The sequence below is a fragment of the Eleutherodactylus coqui genome, chromosome 6 (assembly GCF_035609145.1).
Source record: "Eleutherodactylus coqui strain aEleCoq1 chromosome 6, aEleCoq1.hap1, whole genome shotgun sequence".
NCBI lineage: Eukaryota > Metazoa > Chordata > Amphibia > Anura > Eleutherodactylidae > Eleutherodactylus > Eleutherodactylus coqui.
This window is the reverse complement of record NC_089842.1, coordinates 124,745,044-124,767,059: the sequence shown is the minus strand read 5'-3', so window position 1 is coordinate 124,767,059 and position 22,016 is coordinate 124,745,044. Positions and strand designations below refer to the sequence as shown.

The window sequence follows — 22,016 nt, the reverse complement described above, 5'->3', positions numbered from 1 at the left end:
TCATCCGGCGGTGCTCTAGAAGTGCTGAACGGCTGTCGAGGAAGTCGCAAATGTCCCCAGACTTCTTCCACTACAAATTCATGCTCAGAACCTATAACCTCGCCCTTCACCACGCCAAACAAGTCTACTTAACCTCTCTCGTCTCCTCACTATCGCACAGCCCTAAACGGCTATTTGATACTTTTCACTCCCTTCTCAGCCCTAAACTGCAGCCCCTGTGACGGATCTCAGTGCTGAAGGGCTGGCTGCCTACTTCAAAAAGAAAATTGAGGACATCCGTCAGGAAATAACTTCCCAATCCCAGACTAGCCCTGACCCTAGTCCTGTCAGTAACAGCCCCTGCTCACTGTCTGTACTCAGACCAACGACAGAGGAAGAAGTCTCCAAATTGCTCTTCTCTGCTCACCCCACCACCAGCGCTAGCGACCCCCTCCCCTCACACCTACTCCGTTCCTTCTCCCCAGTGGTCATCTCCCATCTCACCATTATATTCAACCTCTTTCTGACCTCTGGCATCTTTCCCTCTTCTTTCAAACACGCCATCATATCCCCACTGCTAAAGAAGCCGACTCTTGACGCGACTGATGCTGCCAACTACCGACCCATCTCTAATCTCCCCTTCATCTCCAAACTATTAAAACAACTAGTTTACTCCCGCCTTGTAAGCTATCTATCAAAGCACTCTCTCCTAGACCCCCTACAGTCTGGCTTCTGACCTCAACACTCGACAGAAACCTCCCTTACAAGGGTATCCAATGACCTACTGACAGCCAAATCGAGGGGCGATTACTCCCTACTGATCCTCCTCGACCTTTCTGCAGCATTTGACACTGTTGACCACAAACTCCTCCTCAGTATGCTACGCTCCATCAGCCTAAAGGACATTTCTCTCTCCTGGTTCTCCTCCTACCTCTCTGACCGCTCTTTCAGCGTCTCCTTTGCTGGCCCTACCTCCCCTCCTCTTCCCCTTGCTGTTGGGGTCCCCCAGGGCTCGGTCCTCGGCCCCCTCCTTTTCTCTATCTACACAGCCCCTATTGGACAAACCATTAGGAGATTTGGCCTCCAATACCACCTGTATGCTGACGACACCCAGCTATACACCTCTTCCCGTGACATCTCTGCACCTTTCCTCCAAAACATCACCGACTGTCTGTCCACTGTCTCTAACACTATGTCCTCTCTCTACCTAAAACTAAACCTCTCTAAAACTGACTTACTGGTATGTCTACCCTCCACTAACCGACCTCATCCTGACATCTCCATCACAGTGTGTGGCGCCACCATAACTCCTAGACAACATGCCCGCTGCCTTGGGGTCATATTTGACTCTGATCTATTATTTATTCCCTACATCCAATCTCTCGCCTGAACATGTCAGCTGCACCTCAAGAACATCGCAAGAATCCGCTCTTTTCTCACTGTAGACACGTTAAAACCGCTTACTGTTGCCCTCATCCACTCCCGGCTCGATTATTGCAACTCGTTGCTGATCGGCTTCCCCTGCACCAGATTCTACCCTCTACAATCCATCCTGAATGCGGCAGCCAGGCTCATCTTCCTGTCCAGCCACTACTCGGACGCCTCTGCCCTGTGCCGGTCACTGCACTGGCTGCCCATTAAATACAGAATACAATTTAAACTCGCTACCGTCATCCACAAAGCTCTCCACAGCGCAGCTCCCCCCTATATAGCTTCCCTTATCTCAATCCATCACCCAGCCCGGGCTCTCCGCTCTGCTAACGAAACCAGACTGAGCGCCCCTTTAATTCGAACTTCTCATTCCCGCCTCCAAGACTTCTCTAGAGCAGCACCGGTCCTCTGGAATCAAAGGCTACCCGAGCAATCCAGGACTCGCAGAACTTCAGGGAGGAATACCACATAACCTAAACAAACCTCTCAGTACTCCACCTGATAACATGCTCCCTGACTTACTGACTGCAATCCCTGCTAGCCATCATAAACCACTCCTGCAGTCATACAGATTCTGCCGTCACACGGCTAAATGTCTGACCATTGTCTGTGTTTATAGAATCCCTCACTCTCCACCTCGCCATACCTGCACATCTCCAGCTCCTTTACCTTCTGTATCACCCCATTATTTGTAGTATGTAAGCTCGTTGGAGCAGGACCCTCACCCCTATTGTTTCTATCAACTGATTACTATGTAACCGTGGTTCTATAATGTTTGTATTTTGTCTTTCTGTATTCCCCCCGTCTATGTAAGCGCTGCGGAATATGTTGGTGCTATACAAATAAAGATTATTATTATTATTAGAGATGAGCGAATATATTCGTTTCGAGTAATTACTCGATCGAGCACCGCGATTTTAGAGTACTTCCGTACTCGGGCGAAAAGATTCGGGGGGCGCCGGGGGGCGGGTGGAGGCGTGGTGGAGCGGGGGGTAGCAGCGGGGAATAGGGGGGAGCCCTCTCTCCCTCTCCCCCCCACTCCCCTCTGCAACCCCCCGCTCACCCACAGCGCCCCCCGAGTACTTTTCGCCCGAGTACGGAAGTACTCGAAAATCGCGGCACTCGGGCGAAAAAGGGGCGTGGCCGAGTAGGTTCGCTCATCTCTAATTATTATATTATTACTAGCTTACCCGTCGCGCGTTGCTGCGAAGACAGACAGACATACATTCATTCGTTTTTATGTATCTAGATAACAACCAATCACAGCGCAGCTTTCATGTTACCTCAGTGGTATAATATATAACAACCAATCACAGCGCAGCTTTCATGTTACCTTAGCAGTATAAAATATAACAACCAATCACAGCGCAGCTTTCATGTTACCCCAGCAGTAAGAGAAATAACAACGAATCACAGCGCAACTTTTATTCTGCCTCAGCAATATAAAAAATAGCAACCAATCACAGCGCAGCTTTCATGTTACCTCTGCGGTATTATATATAGCAACTAGAGATGAGTGAACGTACTCGGATAGGCACTACTCGTCCGAGTAATGTGCCTTATCCGAGTACCGCTGTACTCGTGCTGTAAGATTCGGGACGCGCTGCGGAGCGGGGAGCTGCAGGGGAGAGCGGGGAGGAACGGAGGGGAGATCTTTCTCTCCTTCTCTCCCGGCCGCTCTCCCCTGCTCCCCGCTGCGACTCACCTGTCCGCAGCGGAGCGCCCCGAATCTTTCAGCACGAACACAGCGGTACTCGGATAAGGCACATTACTCGGACGAGTAGTGCCTATCCGAGTACGTTCGCTCATCTCTAATAGCAACCAATCACAGCGCAGCTTTCATGTTACCTCAGTGGTATAATATATAACAACGAATCGCAGCACAGCTTTCATGCAACCTCAGTAGTATAAGAAGTAGCCACCAATCACAGCACAGCTTTCATGTTACCTCAGCAGTATAAGAAATAGCAACCAATAGCAGCACAGCTTTCATTTTACCTCAGCATTCTCAATATCCAGCAATTGTCTTGCGAAACGTTCAGCGGATGCATCATTTTGTAGTTGAACACTCATCCCGTTGCTCGTAATGCCTTTTGCTTTCGTGCTTGAGATGGAAATCAAATGATCTTTGTCTGGGGGGCATAACTGTCGACGACGCTCGTACGCGCGGCACCTATCGTAGGATAGTTGTACTATGCCAGAAACCTTCCCAGGAGTGTACTCAACAACTTCCCAAAGTCTCATGGCAATTGGATGAATGGTGCAGTAATGCATAAAGGACAGACAGACAGACATACATTCATTTATATATATCAGGAAGTGAGAGAATTAGATTACGTACGTAAAATTTGGACGCTAATTCTTTTGCGCATAGAATTGAATAATGGAGTTGGGACCCATTAGCTTTTCCTATTTATCACATATTCAATGCCCGTGCCAAATTTCAAGTTTCTATGTGAGAAAATTACATTCCGTACGTAAAATTTGGACGCTAATTCTTTGGCGCATAGAATTGAATAATCGAGTTGGGACCCATTAGCTTTTCCTATTTATGACATAATCAATGCTCGTGCCAAATTTGAAGTTTCTATGACATTGGGAAGCGAGAAAATTAGATTCCGTACGTAAAATTTGGACGCCAATTCTTTTGCGCATAGAATTGAATAATGGAGTTGGGACCCATTAGCTTTTCCTATTTATGACATATTCAATGCCCGTGCCAAATTTCAAGTTTCTATGATATTGAGAAGGGAGAAAATTAGATTCCGTACGTAAAATTTGGACGCTAATTCTTTGGCGCATAGAATTGAATAATCGAGTTGGGACCCATTAGCGTTTTCTATTTATGACATATTCAATGCCCGTGCCAAATTTCAAGTTTCTATGTGAGAAAATTACATTCCGTACGTAAAATTTGGACGCTAATTCTTTGGCGCATAGAATTGAATAATCGAGTTGGGACCCATTAGCGTTTTCTATTTATGACATATTCAATGCCCGTGCCAAATTTCAAGTTTCTATGACATTGGGAAGCGAGAAAATTAGATTCCGTACGTAAAATTTGGACGCTAATTCTTTGGCGCTTACAATTGAATAATTGAGTTGGGACCCATTACATTTCCTATTTATGACATAATCAATGCTTGTGCCAAATTTCAAGTTTCTATGACATTGGGAAGCGAGAAAATTAGATTCCGTACGTAAAATTTGGACGCTAATTCTTTGGCGCTTAGAATTGAATTATCCAGTTGGGACCCATTAGCTTTTCCTATTTATGACATAATCAATGCTCCTGCCAAATTTCCTGTTTCTGCGACATCGGGAAGTGAGAGAATTAGTGGCAACGATGGAAATCGAACGATCTACGTGGGGGGGGGCATAACTGTCGACGACGCTCACATGCGCGCCATTTATCGTAGGATAGTTGTACTATGCCTATAATCTTCCCAGGAGTGTACTCAACAACTTCCCAAAGTTTCATGGTGATCGGATGAATGGTGTAGTAGCGCATAAAGGACAAACACACACACACACACACACACACACAGACAGACAAACACGCAGACATTCAATCTTATATATATAGATAATTTTTTTTATGTTTCGGTGCAATTTTACAGGATAGTTATCTACTACTGAGACTGTGATTTCTTGAACAGTGCATTATATTCCCAAGTACATGATCAATGAAATATGGAGCTCTGGCACCATCTGCTGGTATTTTGAATGCACAACGTGAGGAACATCTGTTAATCATTCATTCTGCGCAATGATACAATGGGAAAGATGTATTAATAACATCTCAGGTACATGTCTATATTTGTAACATTTTTAAAACGTTGCTCATATCCTAATAAATATCTATTAAACTGAGTCATAGTTGCTGACTCAGGTCTGACCTGTTAATACATGTGGCCACTTCTATAAGACACAATTCCTATAAAATGATTCATACTGAGGACTTAGAAGCTGTACCTATGCAACACCCCTTATAATATTCTTAAAATATAATAAGAATAAGTATCTGTGAATGGAGTGCTGACCAAGCAAGTCAGCGAGACACTCGACTCTCTCTGCAGGCCCACTGAAAGTGAATGAAGCGTTAGTTTGCTTGTGCGACCAGCACTCCATTCAGTGTCCTTCTCACTGCAGGGGGTGCAGTAACCTCATAGTGAGGAAGACCGGAAACACAGGACCCCCGTTTTCAAGATCAGCGGGGGTCACTATTGTCACTGCAGGGTGATATTTTCCCCTGTAACTGGGGCTCCTATGGATGCCCAAGCTACAGTGGAAAAGTGTTAAATTAAAGGAAAAAAAAGGCATTCTGAATGATCCCTAGAGGTCTTATATGACATCATGGGGGTCATAGATGTTAAAAAAACAGTTACAAAAATGAGTTAAAAAAAAATTACAGAATAAAATCAAAATATATACATAAAAAAGAAAATGATCCAAATCCGACGCCAACCAAAACCGTCACCGTATGCACCCTGTAATCCAAAACCATACATATTATGTATCAAAACGTCCGAAACAAATTGAGGAACCCGTTCCCATACTTTATTTTAGCGTAAATATACTAAAGAAAAAAGAAAAAAAACTATAAATGTTTAAAAAATCATTTTTTTTAGATTTTTATTTCCAATAAAATTAAAAAACTGAAAAAAAAACAGCGCAAAAAGATATTAAAAATCGCCCTATATGTCACGGAAAAAGAAACACAGCAGAAATAATGTTGGTAGCTGAAGGATAATAAATAGAGCAGTAAAACCACCACATGGGTAAAATCCCTAAAAATTGTCTGGTCCTTTAGGACCAAAACATCCTAGTCCTTAAGGGGTTAATGGCCCAGGAAAGACCTTCGTACATCGAAAAAATAGTATTGAAGCAATATGTGATTTTTGCATGCATTCTTCACACGCGTGAATATCGCAAGTGTAGCGATGCGTTTTTCTCTCAAAACACATTACAGTTGCATTAAAAAAAAAGGAGGGGGAGGGAGTTTAGCAGCGTCCAATGTTGCAAAAAGCTTACAGCTGGCATTAGAAGGCATGCCAAGGTTTTATGAGATTTCCGAGCTGCAGCATATATTTTTGCTAATATGCCACAGCCATTCATAAATGGGCTGAAAACGTGAATTTTGGGCACGACTCAATCGCCGCTTTTTACTGTTCATGCTTTTTCTGCTGCAGTGCGGCCGGCGTAAAGGCGCATTGCCCTTGTGAAAGCGGCCTTAGCCTGATGTGGTGCCGTTTGTTATCAAAACAACTGTGCAGTCATGTGTACGCATTATGTACTACTACACGCTATGCCTCACACTCAGGCTGCTTTCACATAGATGAGTGTGAGTCGAACTGATATCACAGTCTTAGAGCTTATTCACACGGCCGTAGGAGTTTTTATGTGCACCTGCCAGCACCGTAAAAATGCGTGAACGGGTGCACAAATCTAACATTTGTGCGCCCATTCAGATGGCATGGGCCCAGCGCATATATGCTGAGCCCGCATTGTCGTTGGGTAGGGGTAAGACAGTTTAGCTTTGCTAAGCTGTCTCCCGCTTCCCTTTACCTGCAAGGGGAGGTGGCAGGACGGGGCAGGAGCTAGGGTGCTACGCTCCCGCCCACTCTCTGTCCCTTGTCGCAGCCAGCAATGGGAAGGAGTGAGGCGAGAGCTTAGCAACAAGCTCCACCCCCATCCCGCCCCTCCCAGCTGGTAAGGGGCAGAGAGGAGCAAGGAAGGGGGTAGTAGTTTAGAGGTCACGCTGCTAAACTCCCTCCCACCTCCCTTCTCCAGCAGCCATCATAGGCTCACATAGGAGTCTATGGCAGCGGCTGTATTGCACCTGAAAAGATAGTTCCAAGACTAGTTCCCGATGAGTTTTTTTCCTCCGCAAAATTGTGCAGCATATTGTGCAGGTATCCGGTATGCATATGTGCACCCCCCCCATAAACCCCTATGGGGCCTTGGGTGCACAAATGTGCACTAAAATAGTGCATGTTGCAATTTTTTTTGTGTGTGCAAAAGCGAAGAGTAAGAATGAACCCATTGAAATCAATGGGTTATATTCTTTGCATATTGTGTGCGCAAACACGCTTGTGTCAGACCACTCCTAAACCTGCGATTTTGGCCCCGTGTGAGATATACTGTATGTTTTGCAATAAAATTATGTTGCTGCCCTTGCGATTTAACATGTGCGTAAAAATAGTAGTAGTAAAGATAGAAAAATCACATCGCACTTGCATGAAAATTTTATTTACATGCCAGTGCAATGTGAGTTTCTTTTTGTGCCTACCATAGGAAATAATGGACGATCCTTAAACTGGAATTGCCCAAAAATAGGATATGCAGCAATTTCTCTATCTTGGACTATCGTTCTGAGAGAAAAATCACTTATGCGAATAAAAAGATTCACCCTCTCTCTCGTTCGTTACGTATTTAGGGAAAGACTTCCCATTTATTAGTTTGTTTTGGCCGCCGCACTGTGAGCAATTATTGTGCATGTCTGCAGGTGCTGGTCCAGCATGTCCTGTGCAGACGTAACAATCCACACAAGCAGAGTTAAGCTACCTCTCTCAGGCCAGGCTCACACTAGCATAATTTCACTGCATATTATGTGTGCAATATATGCATACGTGATACACGATGAATGGAGTTTTGAATGGAGTCAATGAGAGTACATTGATTTTCTTTGATCCATTTACGTTTGCGAATATTAATTACGTGAATCAAACTCACAAGCGTACACCATAAAATATACACTTCTTCTTCAATCATTGCTGAGGTTCCATGACAACCGTTTCACGAAGTGGCAAAATCTTAACAAATTACAAACTTAAGACCTGTGAAATGCTGATACGTCCTTGAACAGCAAAGCTAAGGAGCAAGCAGAGAGAATAAGAGTTCGAAGGGACTTCCACATTGGTTTGTCCTGGGTATATTCTAAATAGCTAATACCTTAATCTTATAAGGCCACCTGCACATGAACAGATTTGCATTGCGGAATCCGCGGTCGGCGTCCGCATCGCGGATCCGCAGCAAATACTTTTTGTTACACGCTACGAAAAATCGCTACTTCCTGCACACTCCCGGAATCGAATTGCAATTTCAGCGAGAAGAAAAAATTGCAGCATTTTCTATTTTACTGCGGATTGCGCACGGATGACTTCCATTTCATCTGACCTGCAGCCCTTCTGCAATTGACATTGTGGAAAGGTCGCAGATTCCGCGTCATTGCCTAGCGAAGGCGCGGAAAAAGTAAACGAAAAAAAAGTACTGCGCACATCTGACAGCGGCTCGCCACAGCCATCTGCTGTACAGATAAAAGACAGGTACACGCCGACGCCGGCTGCTGTTGGGGTCATGTGCAGGCGGCCTTACTCTTATTCCTAATTCCACTGAAGATTTTCCCGAGCATGTAGATATATATATATATACACTATATATATATATATATATATATATATATATATATCCAATTTACATATATCACCTCGTATAGACTGCCATCTCCGTCCTGGGTCGGGTTTCTACTGGTTGTTGCATTACTGATATACAGAACATTGCTCCGTCTACCTCCTGACAGATACACATAGATATGTACTGCAGATTATTACACTACTAACTTCTCTAGAGATCTGCTGACCATTATTCTATTCTCTCTACTACCTGACAGATGTATATTGATATATTCAGCTAATCATTACATCACTGACGCCTTTAGGGATCTGCAGAATATTTCTGTTTCCTATGCCAATATGTTATTATAGGTTCTGAATATTCTCTCTTTTCCCACTGTCTATAAGGTTAGTTTGCCGGTCTATTTAAATTGTAGGCTCCTGTGCACTATCTGCCCTGTTCTGATAAATATTTTGTTATCTGCTGCCGGGTCCCATAGATAACATCATTATAATGTGACTGCTAATAGCTGCAGCTTTGTGTGCAGGGTCCCAGCATGTGAGCGGTTAAAGAGGCAGCAGCGTTATTGTGCAGCCAGCCAGCTATAGAATGACAATCAGCACACAAGGCAGCGCAGTCTTGAATTGTTAGCTTCCCTCTATGTGGCTGACACTGTCTATTGAGGGAGCTGATTCTGCCATCTGTGTGAATGGTGGTGCTCGTCTCTCAAATACCAATCTCCTACACTCCCATCTCCCGGCTCCTAACAACTTCCCAGGCTCTGCCTGCCTCTCAGGACCAGACAAGATCGCTGGCAATGTGAATGGCACTTTCTTAACCAGCCTACTGCTGGACTTGGAAAGCCTCACATTGTAACGTTAACTCCATTCGGTGTATCTAAACTTGTTATTTGATACTTTCTGTTGAGCTGCTGTATCTAAGCATACTGTCTGCAGAACTTCTGTTCCTAATTAGGCCTACCATGCATATATCTAAGCCTATCAGATAGGATACTGATTGCTGATCCAGTGTATCTAATTCTACCATGTGAGGTGCTTCAGTCTCATTGACCAAATTCCCTATATAATGTTACTAAATTTCTTTATGTCCCTACGCAGTTTCCTAGGAGATGTTGTGATGTCCTTCAGGTCATACACTGATTTTCCTTTGACTTCCCAACAAGACAATTCCAGAACATAAAAATGTGTGATCCCAGGAAAACTACTCCTGCGCTGTCATTAAAATGCCCCCGAGCCTCATGAGGGGGGGCTTTTGTTAATTGTTCCATTCACATTTCCATTAGAAGGAACATGGTCTGAATGAAGAGGAACAATAAGAATTCACTGCTTCTCAGAAGACACTTGTTCCATCTCTGACCCTGCAAGTTCATGCACTCAGTAATATCATCTGAGAAACATTACTGTACATGGCAGCTGCACCGTCCATAGAACCAAGATCGATACAGAAAGTGATAATTAACTAATAGATTTTAACAAAAACTTCTCTAATTTTTAATTTCCGATTTCTACAATTATTTGTCCTTTTGGTTTATCAAATCTTAAAACAAAAACAATAATTCATCATGCACGTTATTTTGTATTCTAATACGCAGTCAAAAAATAAAAAAATGTTTTTATTATTTTTTGGACTTTTTCATGTATTTTCTGTCTACTAAGCGGCCAATCTAATTCAAATATTCTTCACTTGCCCCTGCGATCCATTCTATCTACTTTCTATTTCTTGCGCACGGCTATTTCTATACATTTTTATATTTCCAACCCTATGGGAGGTGAGATATACAGATAATTTCCAGACATTCTCTAGATATTTCCTTTCTCTTTAATGGACGGTAGTTTGCTTCTATGAATGGGATTTGTCCACCCCGATCTCTGACACAATTTTGTTTGCCTAAATAATCAAGAGGCCAAGTAGATATTTGTCATAGTGGTTAGACTTCCCACCTCCACGTTCCGTCCCCTCATCCATGCAAAGCCGGAGACTTGCTCTCAATGGAGGCATCAGTGTAACGAGCGTCTCTTTACCCCTCATTTCTCCACACTTGGACGTTGTCACTCCAATAACCCTTTCCCCATCTGTCAATGTGTCAACTCGCCAATATGTAGTGCGAATAGACCGCTGGCATTTCCAGGGTTAAGTAGATTGTCCCGTCTTCAGTCAATGCCATCGTTGGCAGGGTGACAGTACTCGAGTGTGCAAACTTGTGGGTATTGTGTCGAGGCCTTTGGGGTGCTATGGAGACACGGTAATATGACAGAGGAAAATGTTTGCTGATGGTAATTCTATGGGCTTTGTCTAAGTCATTCTCCATCATGACGACTCGATTTAAGTCTCTACTGTTTGAGGACAAATGTAAGAGCGCTTTCCAGCTTAGGGCCTTTGTCCAGCCGGTTTGAATGGGTAATTCAGCTTTTGTGTGGCTCAATTGTGGGGGCAAACATAAAGACAAGATTCTTCAGCTCTTAAACCTCCTTTCCATGGCTATGCGCGCATCTCTTTAGGGATTTGTTTCATTCTTACCTTGCTGACATCACCCTTCATCCAAAAAAACACAAAAACAAAAAGAAAAAAGGGGGCAGAGGAGAACTCTGGTCAGTGGAGGGTAGGCTTGGCTTCTCAGTAATTCTACTATTGTCCTGTGTCATTCAACTATGGTCGCCTCCAGCCTCCCAGACGGATTCACTTATTTTTGAAAAAAAAGGAAAAAAAAGATGAGGGGAGGTAAGAGGGTGTCCAACTATCCCCTCTCACCCATCAGCCTTATACAACATGTTGTGCGGAGGGGAGAGGACTAAGGAGGACACTAAGAGAACCAGCAGAGAAATCATAGTATTTATTTGTGGCCTTTTTTGTGGCTGTCCCCATGACGACAATTTGAGATGGGGAAAAATGTGGGAACGGGCAGACTAATGCCTAATTGAAGCGCTTTGTATTTGGACGGTGGAATTTGATTGGTTGATGAAGTCTCCCCTAACTACAAGAATTCATTCACTTTACTCCCAAAGGTCTGGCTGGCATCATCCTCACTGCAGCGTACAGGTTTGTAGTGTAACGATATTATTCTGCGCGGCTCTGATACAGCAAACAGAAGGATTGGGGACATTCGTGTCTACAGTAAGTAGGTGTTGGGTGGGGGTTGGAGAGACGTGTCTGAGGGTGTGTGTTCTGTGAATGGATCATTGAGGAAACGGAGAGCAATGTTTAATTACGGTCCTTAATTGTGCCCATATGGTAACTGATAGGAAAGGGTTATTGTCCTCGGATGTCACCTACAGTATATGGATGAAGGGAAGTTTGATGTAACTTTTTTCTGTTCTTTAGTTGCAATATTGTAGCAGTTATAGATATTGTAAATTTCAATTCTGATAACTCTGCTTAATAATAAGTCTATTCACCCGGTTCAGAATTGCGGATTTGTAAATCGCTCTGCAGTACTGAGCAAGTGAAAACCAGGAAACTGACTACATGCTATTGGCCAGTGATCAGGGAGAATTAATTGCTCATGTCTGCAATTTTATTGGGTTTTTTGTCTGTAAATTTGTAATTATTTAACACAAAGAATTAATATAATCATTACCACCACATTCTCTACTATTGACACCAACACCTCAAACATCACCTCCACATTATTATCACCATGACCACCATCATGTTTTCCACCTTCTCCATCATTAACATCCACCACTGTTATCATCATCATCATCATGACCTCCTTCTTATCATCACCTCAGTCTCCATCAGCAACATCATAATCAGCACCTCCATCATCACTACTACTGGCTCCATCTTTATCACCACTTCCATCTTCACCACCAGCACAGTGTTGCAGAGTTGATATTACTGTCAGTGCCTCAGAAATTGCCACAAGTGTTCTCTCCATGGGATATTCTGAAATCATGACTTGTTGGGAACACTTGAGGACTGGAGTTAAGAAACACTGATCAACACCACCACCTCCATAATTATCACAACCAACACCTCCATCATCACCACTCCAGCCTTCACTATCAACACCACCACCTGAATCATCATTATCATCACCATCGTGATCATCACCACCATCAACGTGATCATCTTCCAATAAGCAATAATTTGTATTTATATCCATTATAATTTGCATTTTATATTGCTTGACTTTGCTTCATTTTTTAATGTTCCTTCTTCTCTTCTAGATCCTTGAGTTACAGAATAAGTTATTTTACAATATTAATGGAAATTTGGCTCCTGGTAAATCATGGCATCAGACAATGAGGTCAAGATGTTGCTGAATTTTGTCAACTTGGCATCATGTGACATAAAGGCAGCTCTGGACAAGTCAGCTCCTTGCAGGAGATCTGTGGATCACCGGAAATATCTGCAGAAGCAGCTGAAAAGGTTTTCCCAGAAGTATTCCAGATTGCCCAGATGCCACTCATCCAGCAGAACTGTGGACCTGAGGAAGGGGTTGGTGGAGAGACTGAGCTCCACCACTCATAGTAAAGGGCTCAACGACAAAGTCATGGGTACATTGGAGGCACAGGAGGGTGTAATGGGGGACGTGTGCTCTCAAGAGAACAATATGGATGCTGGAAGGCAGGATCAAGTGCCAATGCGGAAAAGACAGTTGCCAGCATCATTTTGGGAGGAGCCCAGATCTTCCGCCAACCTTGGGGATATGCCCTGCCCTTCCAGACTAGATATCATATACAAAGACAGAACTGAGACATCCTTTCCTGCTTCTGACAGTAAAAAAGTTAAAAATGTAATAATCCCAGACAAATCCCATATGTTCTGTGCCCATTCCACAGAAGATAAGGAAATTGGGAAGATGCCACCTATAACATCCTTTAATGAGCGGGTCAATGCCTGCAGTTGCTGCTCTCTTCAGTACCATGGACAGCAAGTCTTGTACCAGCACAGCCATGGGGTCCACCACCACCCCAACCCATTCACTACTCTGGCACTATGGAGTAAAAATACAACTGTGCCCACTGTGGAAATTCAGCACTTGTGTAAAGATTCAGGGCAAAGACTATATAGGCATGTCGTTCTCAAGCCCATACCAACCAAACCAGCTGTGCCACCTTCTATTTTTAATGTTTTTGGATATATTTGAATTGTTTGGACCATATGGCTATTTATTGTAGATTCTTACAACCTGTGGGTTGAGATGAGTAGCACTGACCTTCAAAATACAGTTCTAGATTCTGAAGGACATAGAAGCTCCATCCTGAAGGTCTCTATGAACAATGTTTTTTTACCCAATAATTAAATAAATTTCCATGTCATAGCTTAGAGGGAATTATGATGGCAACATTGCCTCATATCCTAGGGGTCATAAATCTTTTGTTCTATTAGTATGATATATGTTATCATTGATATGGAACAAATCTGCAACATTTTTGTTTGATAGTTGGAAGTCATATAGCAGGTCAAGGTTGCTTACTTGTATGTAATTTATTGGCTACCAAGAAATTGTGGAATCAGTTGATACATATGGCTAATAAGGTATTTGTCCCATTACCTGTTGACTGATGCAAATATGTTGGATACACTGTCTCACTGGTAAGGACAATGGGGCAGAGCCTCTGCTCAGGCTCAGTATTTGCCCCCTTATTACAGTTTTTGCAACCAAGGCACATTTCACTGTGATGTTTTTGATGCCTATTTTTACATTATGTATAGAAAGCAAATGTTTCACACTGATTCACCTGCTCTATTGTGCAAAATAGGTAACTGGGCAGATTGGAGAATCTCTAGACATGTGTATATTAGAAATAGAAAGTAGAGAATAAAAAGAATTAAAAATGTAATATTTGTAAAAAATGTACAATTTTTTGTAAATATTCTCCTTTAAATTCTGTAACAAATGTAACATACATGTGTATTTGTTTTTATTATTCAGTTGCATTTTGGATAATGAGGACCATAATTTAAGGATTTTTTTAGGTTAATTTGTTTGTGGTTGGCTATGTTAGGATTTGTATTGTGGAACAGTAGGGATTTTAGACAACTCCTTAACATCATAAAACCTGTAGTAACTAGAAATTGAATTCAGCAGTTTCTTAGTTGTATCTGTGTCAGGAGAATGCTGGGGGTGGCCAATATGATCACCATTAGAACTTCCACAGGGGTTGTGACTCAACTTTTCTAGGTTCCTGAATGGTAAATCTGCCCAGTTATCCATTACAGGAATGATTTCTATACAAATGGGTGACTGATTCCCCTGGCTCCTCATCTTGATGTCTAGCCAGAGGATCCTTCTCAGTAACATTTCATACACCCTCATGAGGGCCCTTTATGCTGCAGTATCCATTTCCACAATAGATAGTGGGTTTGTACCTGACCTGGCAAAAGGTTACAATCTGCACACAGTTGTTCACATCCTACAATGATGCAGTGCTGAATTTGTCATTTAACTCTTTGCGCTGCTTCGCTTGTGCATATTGATAATTTTCTGTTTAGATAATTCTATAGAAACAGATAATGCATCAAAATATCACCATGAGCTGACAGCTTACAAATGTATCTCTATGCCTCAATGTATTAACAGATGTAGCAGAGCTCAATTCACTATGGAGTTGGTCCTTATGTGCATAATGATAAGGCAGTAGGTTCACTAGCAGTCCTATCAGATAACACAAATCGTTATGATTTCAATAAAATGACAAACCCGCTCTGCTACATCCATTTATTCTCACACAGGTTCAAATGTATTCACTATTTTATACTGTATATATATATATATATATATATATATATATATATATATATATATACACCTGTGTTATATATACAGTTCTGTGTTCTCATGAAACCCATTCAGCATCAGCACTCAGGGTCTGCTGAATTATTCCCAGACCTGGAAACTATGCAGCAGCTGGTGGAGAAGTCTTTAAAGTTTTAAAGGAAACTCCATAACTTTTTTTGGTTTCATTATACTCCACACCATCTCTAGTAATTTAAATACTGTTGCCTGTTTTGCTTTAGGATATTTTTAAGGGAATGAACACTTAAAATAACTGGAGACTGTTATATAGTAACAGCCCATGTGACACAAGTTGGCCGCTGCCACTACCATCACTGCTCTGAGGTTACAATGTAATGTACTAGTTACTAGTATTGAGCGATTATTGAAATAATCGGATCAGGAGTGACCGACTAGGTTTTAAAAAATAATTGCGAATCAGGACTCCCTATTCCGACTTCCATTAAAATCAATAGGAGTAAAAATCAGGTTCTCTAATGTGGCCTCCTTGAACAACAGTGGAGGTGGTAGTGGCGGCAGCAGCTGCCCAGTGGTTAACACTGCTGCATTTCAATGATGGGGTCCCAGGCCCAAATCCCAGTCAAGGTTGGCTTCAACCCTAGAACTTCGGCACTGCAAGGCAGAAGGTGCCAAGCTCAAAGCAGAGAGCCAATATGTTGGCGATTTTTGCTGAAAATCGTCTCGATTTTTTCACCCGTCCGATTACAACGAGCAGCACTAGATGTCACCTTCCTAGTAATATTGATGGAGAACACCAAGAGGGATTATTGCTTGGTTTCCCAGATCTAACAGATATAGCAGAGAATCATGGAAGTTAAAATTGCTCAAAACTGACCCAATTTGACCTAGGGTAGGGTGGAGCTAAATGTGCTGTCCTCTGTTCAGCCATAAGCCTCCTTTGAACCTACTCCCACGGGGTCTGGCTGGGTGGATTAAGGACATGGTAATTAACACAGAGCAGATCGGAAACATTATCTTCCTTTGATGCTTTGCCGTTTACACTTGACATATTTTAGGATTGTTTTCCTTGTTGCGTTGGTTTTCCTGTGCGGTGACCTGGTCATGTGACAAATCTGCACAACTCTTGTAACATTATAAACATTTATTCCAAATCAGATTTGTAAACAAACACAAAGTACAAAAACAAACTGTAAAAAAGGAAACAAATTATATAAATTCCAAGTAATCTCACACAGAAAAAAAGTGCCTGTGAAGAAAAAAATCAAGTGAATTGCACGTTTAATATCAGAAATATTTTAACTCATTCAACCTCGGCCAATTAGATCATTTTGCTTGTCACAAATCAAGCAGTAGAAATTCACACAACTATGCAAATCAACATATCAAACACAATCAATCGCTACGGTTGCCCACAATGCTGCCAACTCCAATATTAAGACAGCGTTCACACATAGCGAAAATGTTGTGGCTCTCTGAAGCATTTCCGTATCAAAAAAACGCACTAAATTTCGCACTACTGTGGATCCGCAGCTCATTTGAACCTTCAACGCCATTCTTCCTACTTCATACTGAGCCCTCAATGCAGCGCACATCCCTCCCCTGGCTAGCACTACTAAGTGCTATCTATCACTGATCGGGTGATGTGCCCATGCGCAATGACAATGCCACACATATGGGTTATAAAACAGTCTTTTTACAATTACGCTTTTGTAGTTCTGTAGATCTATCCCATAATGCCTTAGGGTAAAGCTTACTTATTCCTTTAAGAGCTGTTTCACATGGCCATTAAAGTCACGCAAGTTCTGTACGGTCCGACACGGACAGAACTCGCATGGAAAATGAACCATTCATTTTAATACGTTTATTCACATGGGTGATATTTCACTTGAACCGATGGTCCAAATTTGAAAAATCGCAGAATGTTCCATTTTCTTGCAGTCTTGCACAAGAATGGGACCTGTAATGTGCGGAGGTAGTTTCTGTGTCCTGTGCTAGGTGAGTTGCACCTGACCTTGTTGGACACAAATCGCACTGCCCATATAAATAAAGCCTTACCCAGGGAACAGCATTTTCCTTTGCTTATTGTCGCCTTCTAATGAGTGATGTGCTTTGTATATGCTAGAAGAGAGCGGCAAGTGACAGCTGATCTGAGCCTCTTTGTGCCTCATAAAACTGTTTTCCCCACCATCTATTTGAATACCATCATCTACAGGAGAGACTATATCTATAGTTATACTGCCTCCTATGCACTATAATAATATAACTACTATAATACTGCCCCTCTGTGGAAAAAAATGTGGATCTGAACAGATTGGAGAATTATTCATAAAGTGTTACCTTTCAAGTGTTCTAGAAACTGTGATATACAGTATATTTTATTTAAAATGACCTCCATTTCTGATACTCTAGATCGCATTTACTACTTTTCTTTACCGGCATGAAATTAATTGATAACATTTTAGCTGCCTGAAACCTCCACTAGGGGCAGCTAACAGCATTGAACTCAAGGATGCTGTAAATGTCTCTACCCGGTGTGATTCCCCCTAGTAGTGGCTGCAGGGAAATCTGCATGTCGGAAGACAAATGAAGCAGTTCAGTGCTGGGCACCCTCTAACGATAGAGCCCAATAGTTATTGTGTTGTCTGTCACTATGGCAGGTACTTCACTGATAAATGCAGTAGGTGTCACTCTACAACCTCCCATCATTATACTATGCTATGTTTATACTAAATAAGCTTTGCTCCTCCTAAGTTAGTGATAATGCAGGACTCTAATCGGACACACTTCTTGGCCAGGCCTTTTTCCCAATCTGATATTTTTGGAACATACAGCTGGTGTCTTGACCCTAATCTAACATACTTAAAAATAACTTGAGAAAGTCGAAGGGTAAAACTGCAATGAAGATACGTCAGCCCTTCAGCTGGGGATGGGTTCCTAGCTGAGACATGTGCACCCAGGGGAACAGTCAGTAATGAAGTACTAGTATTTTTAAAAACTATATTTTACTATTTTGACCCCTTAGGGTCAGCACAATAATAAGGTGCCCCGAAAAGTAGGAGATAATTGCTGCACTAAAGTGGTTGTCTCACCACAGACATCACTGTTGCTTTAGCTCTCAGCACTCTTGGCTAGCCAGACTGTTACCCTGTACATGTAGTATAACATTGCAGACACAAAGCCCACCATAATTGTGGCTGGAAACCCACTCTATGAAGTTCATATGCTCTAATAGGGCATGTGCACAGGGATGCTGCATATGAAGGCAGCCCTTTATGGGATCACAAGGAGCAATATTTGCACACAGGTTACACTAATGGGGGACCCTGAATTCCCTCAGGCAACTGGAAGCAGATATGGCTGAAGTATTGGTCTTTTCAACTGCATACATCATCTATGTAGATGGAAGAGACTAATGACTGGTTTAGGGCTTCTTCATTTTAACAATACATGTGAAAATTTTGGAAACCCAGTGAGAGGATTGCTGAGAGGTTGAGAAGTTCAATTGAATCATATTGAGGCAGATTTACTAAGACTAAACCTTGTCATAAAATGTGCTAAACTTTGGTGCATTTGTGGCACATAATATTGCAGCAAGTCCGACGCATGATGCAAATGTACTGAAAAGAATAATCAGCTGCGTTTCACTTGACCAGGGGGCCTACCTTAGAGAGAAAGGGTCTAAATATGGCAAAGTGCACCAAAATTGCAAATAGGTTTTTGGCACAGGCCAAGCCTTCCAATAGACAGTAAAACATTAGTGAAAGGTGTCTACAGGTATTTTTGATCCAGCATAATCCATAATGGTGTATTTTATCCCATTCAGTCTCACTTCCTGAGAAGGGGTGACATCCTACAGTTTCTATGCATATATCATGGCCACCACTAGAGGGAAGTAAAAACAAGCTATTAAATCCTATTTGCCAACTACTTTAAAAGCCATGCACACCTTTTGGGGGAGCTGGGAAAACTTTTATTTTTTCACTTCAATGCATGTATTTTAGGCTGAAAATCTTTTTTGCAATAGAGTGTAATTAAAAGTTTTGCACCGTTTGTCTTCTTCACCTTCTACATATCACTGTATAGACACCGCAGTCTAAGGCCTTATTCGCATGACCGTACATACGCAGCTATTGTAACTGCGTCCAAAAATCGCGACCATCTGAAGCATTGGATTCCAATTGCATTCATTCAGATGAGCGATTTTTGGGCGCGTACAAAAGTCGCACTGGAAAAAATAGCACATGAAAAGGTAGGTCTTGCCCTATCTTTTGCGGAGATACATTGACAGCTCCTATAGACTCCTATGGAGCTGAAAGAAAAGGGAGGGGAAAGGAGTTTAGCTGCATCCAACGCTTGGAAAAGAAGATGCTGGCTCTATTTAAGTATTAGCAGTCATTCCGAGGATTTCTACGTTGCAGCTTTTTTTTTGCCAATACACCGCATCCGCCCCTGTATGAATGGACGAGAAAACACTAATTAAGCTGCCATGGAACGTTCATGTGAATAAGGCCTGAGCATGTCAGTCAGCGCTCGTTCCCTCCATGTACATGGGCAGATTATCTGCTCAATGGGGACAACCAATCATTAACACTATCATTCATCCTCATATAGCTGTAAATGATCAGCTGCACGTCTTCAAGTTTACAGAAGGAGATGTTCAGCCAACTAGTGAGCATTTTACTGCTCACCTAAACAACACATTCAGATGAATGATCTGAGAGCTTGCTCGTTCATTGGCTGATTATTTGTTCTTTTACATTCTCAACTGTTCATAGGAATATTTGGGCCAGATAATTGGCCCGTATAAAAGGACCATAAGTCAGTCCAGCCTCACTGACGGATCTCCTATTCAGACTGCAGTGTCTATATACAGTAATATGTAGAAGCTGCAGAAGACAAATGGTACAAAAATGTTAATGAAGCCCTGTTTAAAAAATGATTGTCAGCCCAAAATATATGCAATTAAGTGTAAAAAAGTGCCTCCCCAAGGTGTCCATAGCCTTTAACCCTATATCAGCCAGTCATGGCAATAAAATATTCTGTTTCATATTTACATGCAGCAATTTGTATATTAACACTCTCAATACGATATATGTTATTGTAATCCACACAAGAACGCCATAGTAATCATATACCTGCATTTAAAGGGCCAGAGCGATCCTAATATAGCTCCCGCTTGGCACTTGCTGCACTTTCTGTCACTTGTTAAACTGAACAAGACTACAGTCGGCCTCTTCCAAGCCTGAAATGACGGATAACAAGGCGCAATCGACTGCACTCAACTGTATAGCCAATTGAGAGAATATTGGTTTTCTGTCCCCTTAAGAATGTAAAATTGCTAGCAAAACCAAACTTTGTTATCCGAACATCCAATGTTCACCTATTGCCTTATCAAACAGTGAGTTTCCATGTAAAACTACTAAATACAATGTGACAATTACGGATACAGCAGTGCAATAAACTCGCATCCTTTTAAAAAGAACTTGCCACTCACATATTGCAGCAGTTTTAAGGTCCATAATTAACCTATCAGTGTGAATCCCTGATGTATTAAAGGGACAGAGTCCAATTTAAGGAGTTTCGCTGTAACATATCATGGGTGCATTTATGCCCTTTGTGATATGGATGAGTATCGCTGCCTGACTGCAGGTATACTGAGCTGTGCTTAGAATTTCATAGGGATCTACAATACTCTGAGTTTGGGTCAGTAGGCCCATGGTTAGGCTGCGACACTCAACTGTATTAGAGTGCATAAATGCGCTCCTGTGAAACTCGCCTAAGAGACACTTATGTGATCACCGTCTGTAATGAATTCAGTAATTTTACACCTCTATTGTCTATTTATAACTTGCATCTTGACATGGCCACCGAGAAGCGCTGTGATCTGAACACTGCGCCGTATGAAGGCACTTGTAAGTATGGCAGGAATGCTGCTGATTCCACAGCCTGGGTTCCATCACTTGGCTTCTCTTCTTCTCAGTGTTTCATCACAGACTCTTATCCCACAGCTAACACTCGGAGGTGTCATAGCTCAAGTATCGGATCAGTCTGCCAGGAAGAGGCAAGGTGTCCAACAGTTTCAGACCATTTCTATCCAGCATTTTCCGCACCTTCAAGCGGCACAAGTGGGTAAGAGGTCTTGGAGGATCTAGAAGAGGAACAAATGTACAAGTTTAGAAGGTTGGTGAATGATTGAATTAAAAAATGTCATCATAGTAACATAGTATGTTAGGCTAAAAAAAAAGCCAAAGGTCCATCTAGTTCAGCCTATTAACGTCCAATGTTGATCCAGAGGAAGGCAAAAAAAAAAACATGAGAGAGAAGCCAATTTTCCTAATTTAAGGGAAAAATTTCCTTCCCGACTTTGATCTGGCATTCGGAATAATCCCCGGATCACCGACCCTTCTGAAGTAATCAGTGACTATAACCTGTAATATTGTATTACTCAAGATAGGCATCCAGGCCCCTCATAACCTCTTTTTTC

The 22,016-nt window shown here is 42.2% G+C and overlaps 2 protein-coding genes across 3 annotated transcripts in view; one reads left to right on the top strand and one right to left on the bottom strand.

Moving 5' to 3' along the window:
- Window positions 1-11,699: 11,699 nt before the first annotated feature.
- FAM181A (family with sequence similarity 181 member A) lies at window positions 11,700-14,584 on the top strand. 2 transcript variants are annotated; one of them, XM_066605742.1, is made up of 2 exons: window positions 11,700-11,862; window positions 12,996-14,584. In XM_066605742.1, the coding sequence occupies exon 2, from the start codon at window positions 13,058-13,060 to the stop codon at window positions 13,916-13,918; it is 861 nt and encodes a 286-aa protein (XP_066461839.1). In that variant the 5' UTR covers window positions 11,700-11,862; window positions 12,996-13,057; the 3' UTR covers window positions 13,919-14,584. The 2 variants fall into 2 exon arrangements, with proteins under 2 accessions (XP_066461839.1, XP_066461838.1); XM_066605741.1 differs by having other exon boundaries at window positions 11,848-11,937.
- Window positions 14,585-16,661: 2,077 nt separating this feature from the next.
- ASB2 (ankyrin repeat and SOCS box containing 2) overlaps window positions 16,662-22,016 on the bottom strand; it is a 64,777-nt gene continuing 59,422 nt past the window's right edge. The window contains exon 10 of the mRNA XM_066607513.1: window positions 16,662-21,680. Within this exon, the coding sequence (XP_066463610.1) occupies window positions 21,541-21,680 (140 nt within the window). The 3' untranslated portion in view covers window positions 16,662-21,540. The remainder of the gene's footprint in view (window positions 21,681-22,016) is intronic.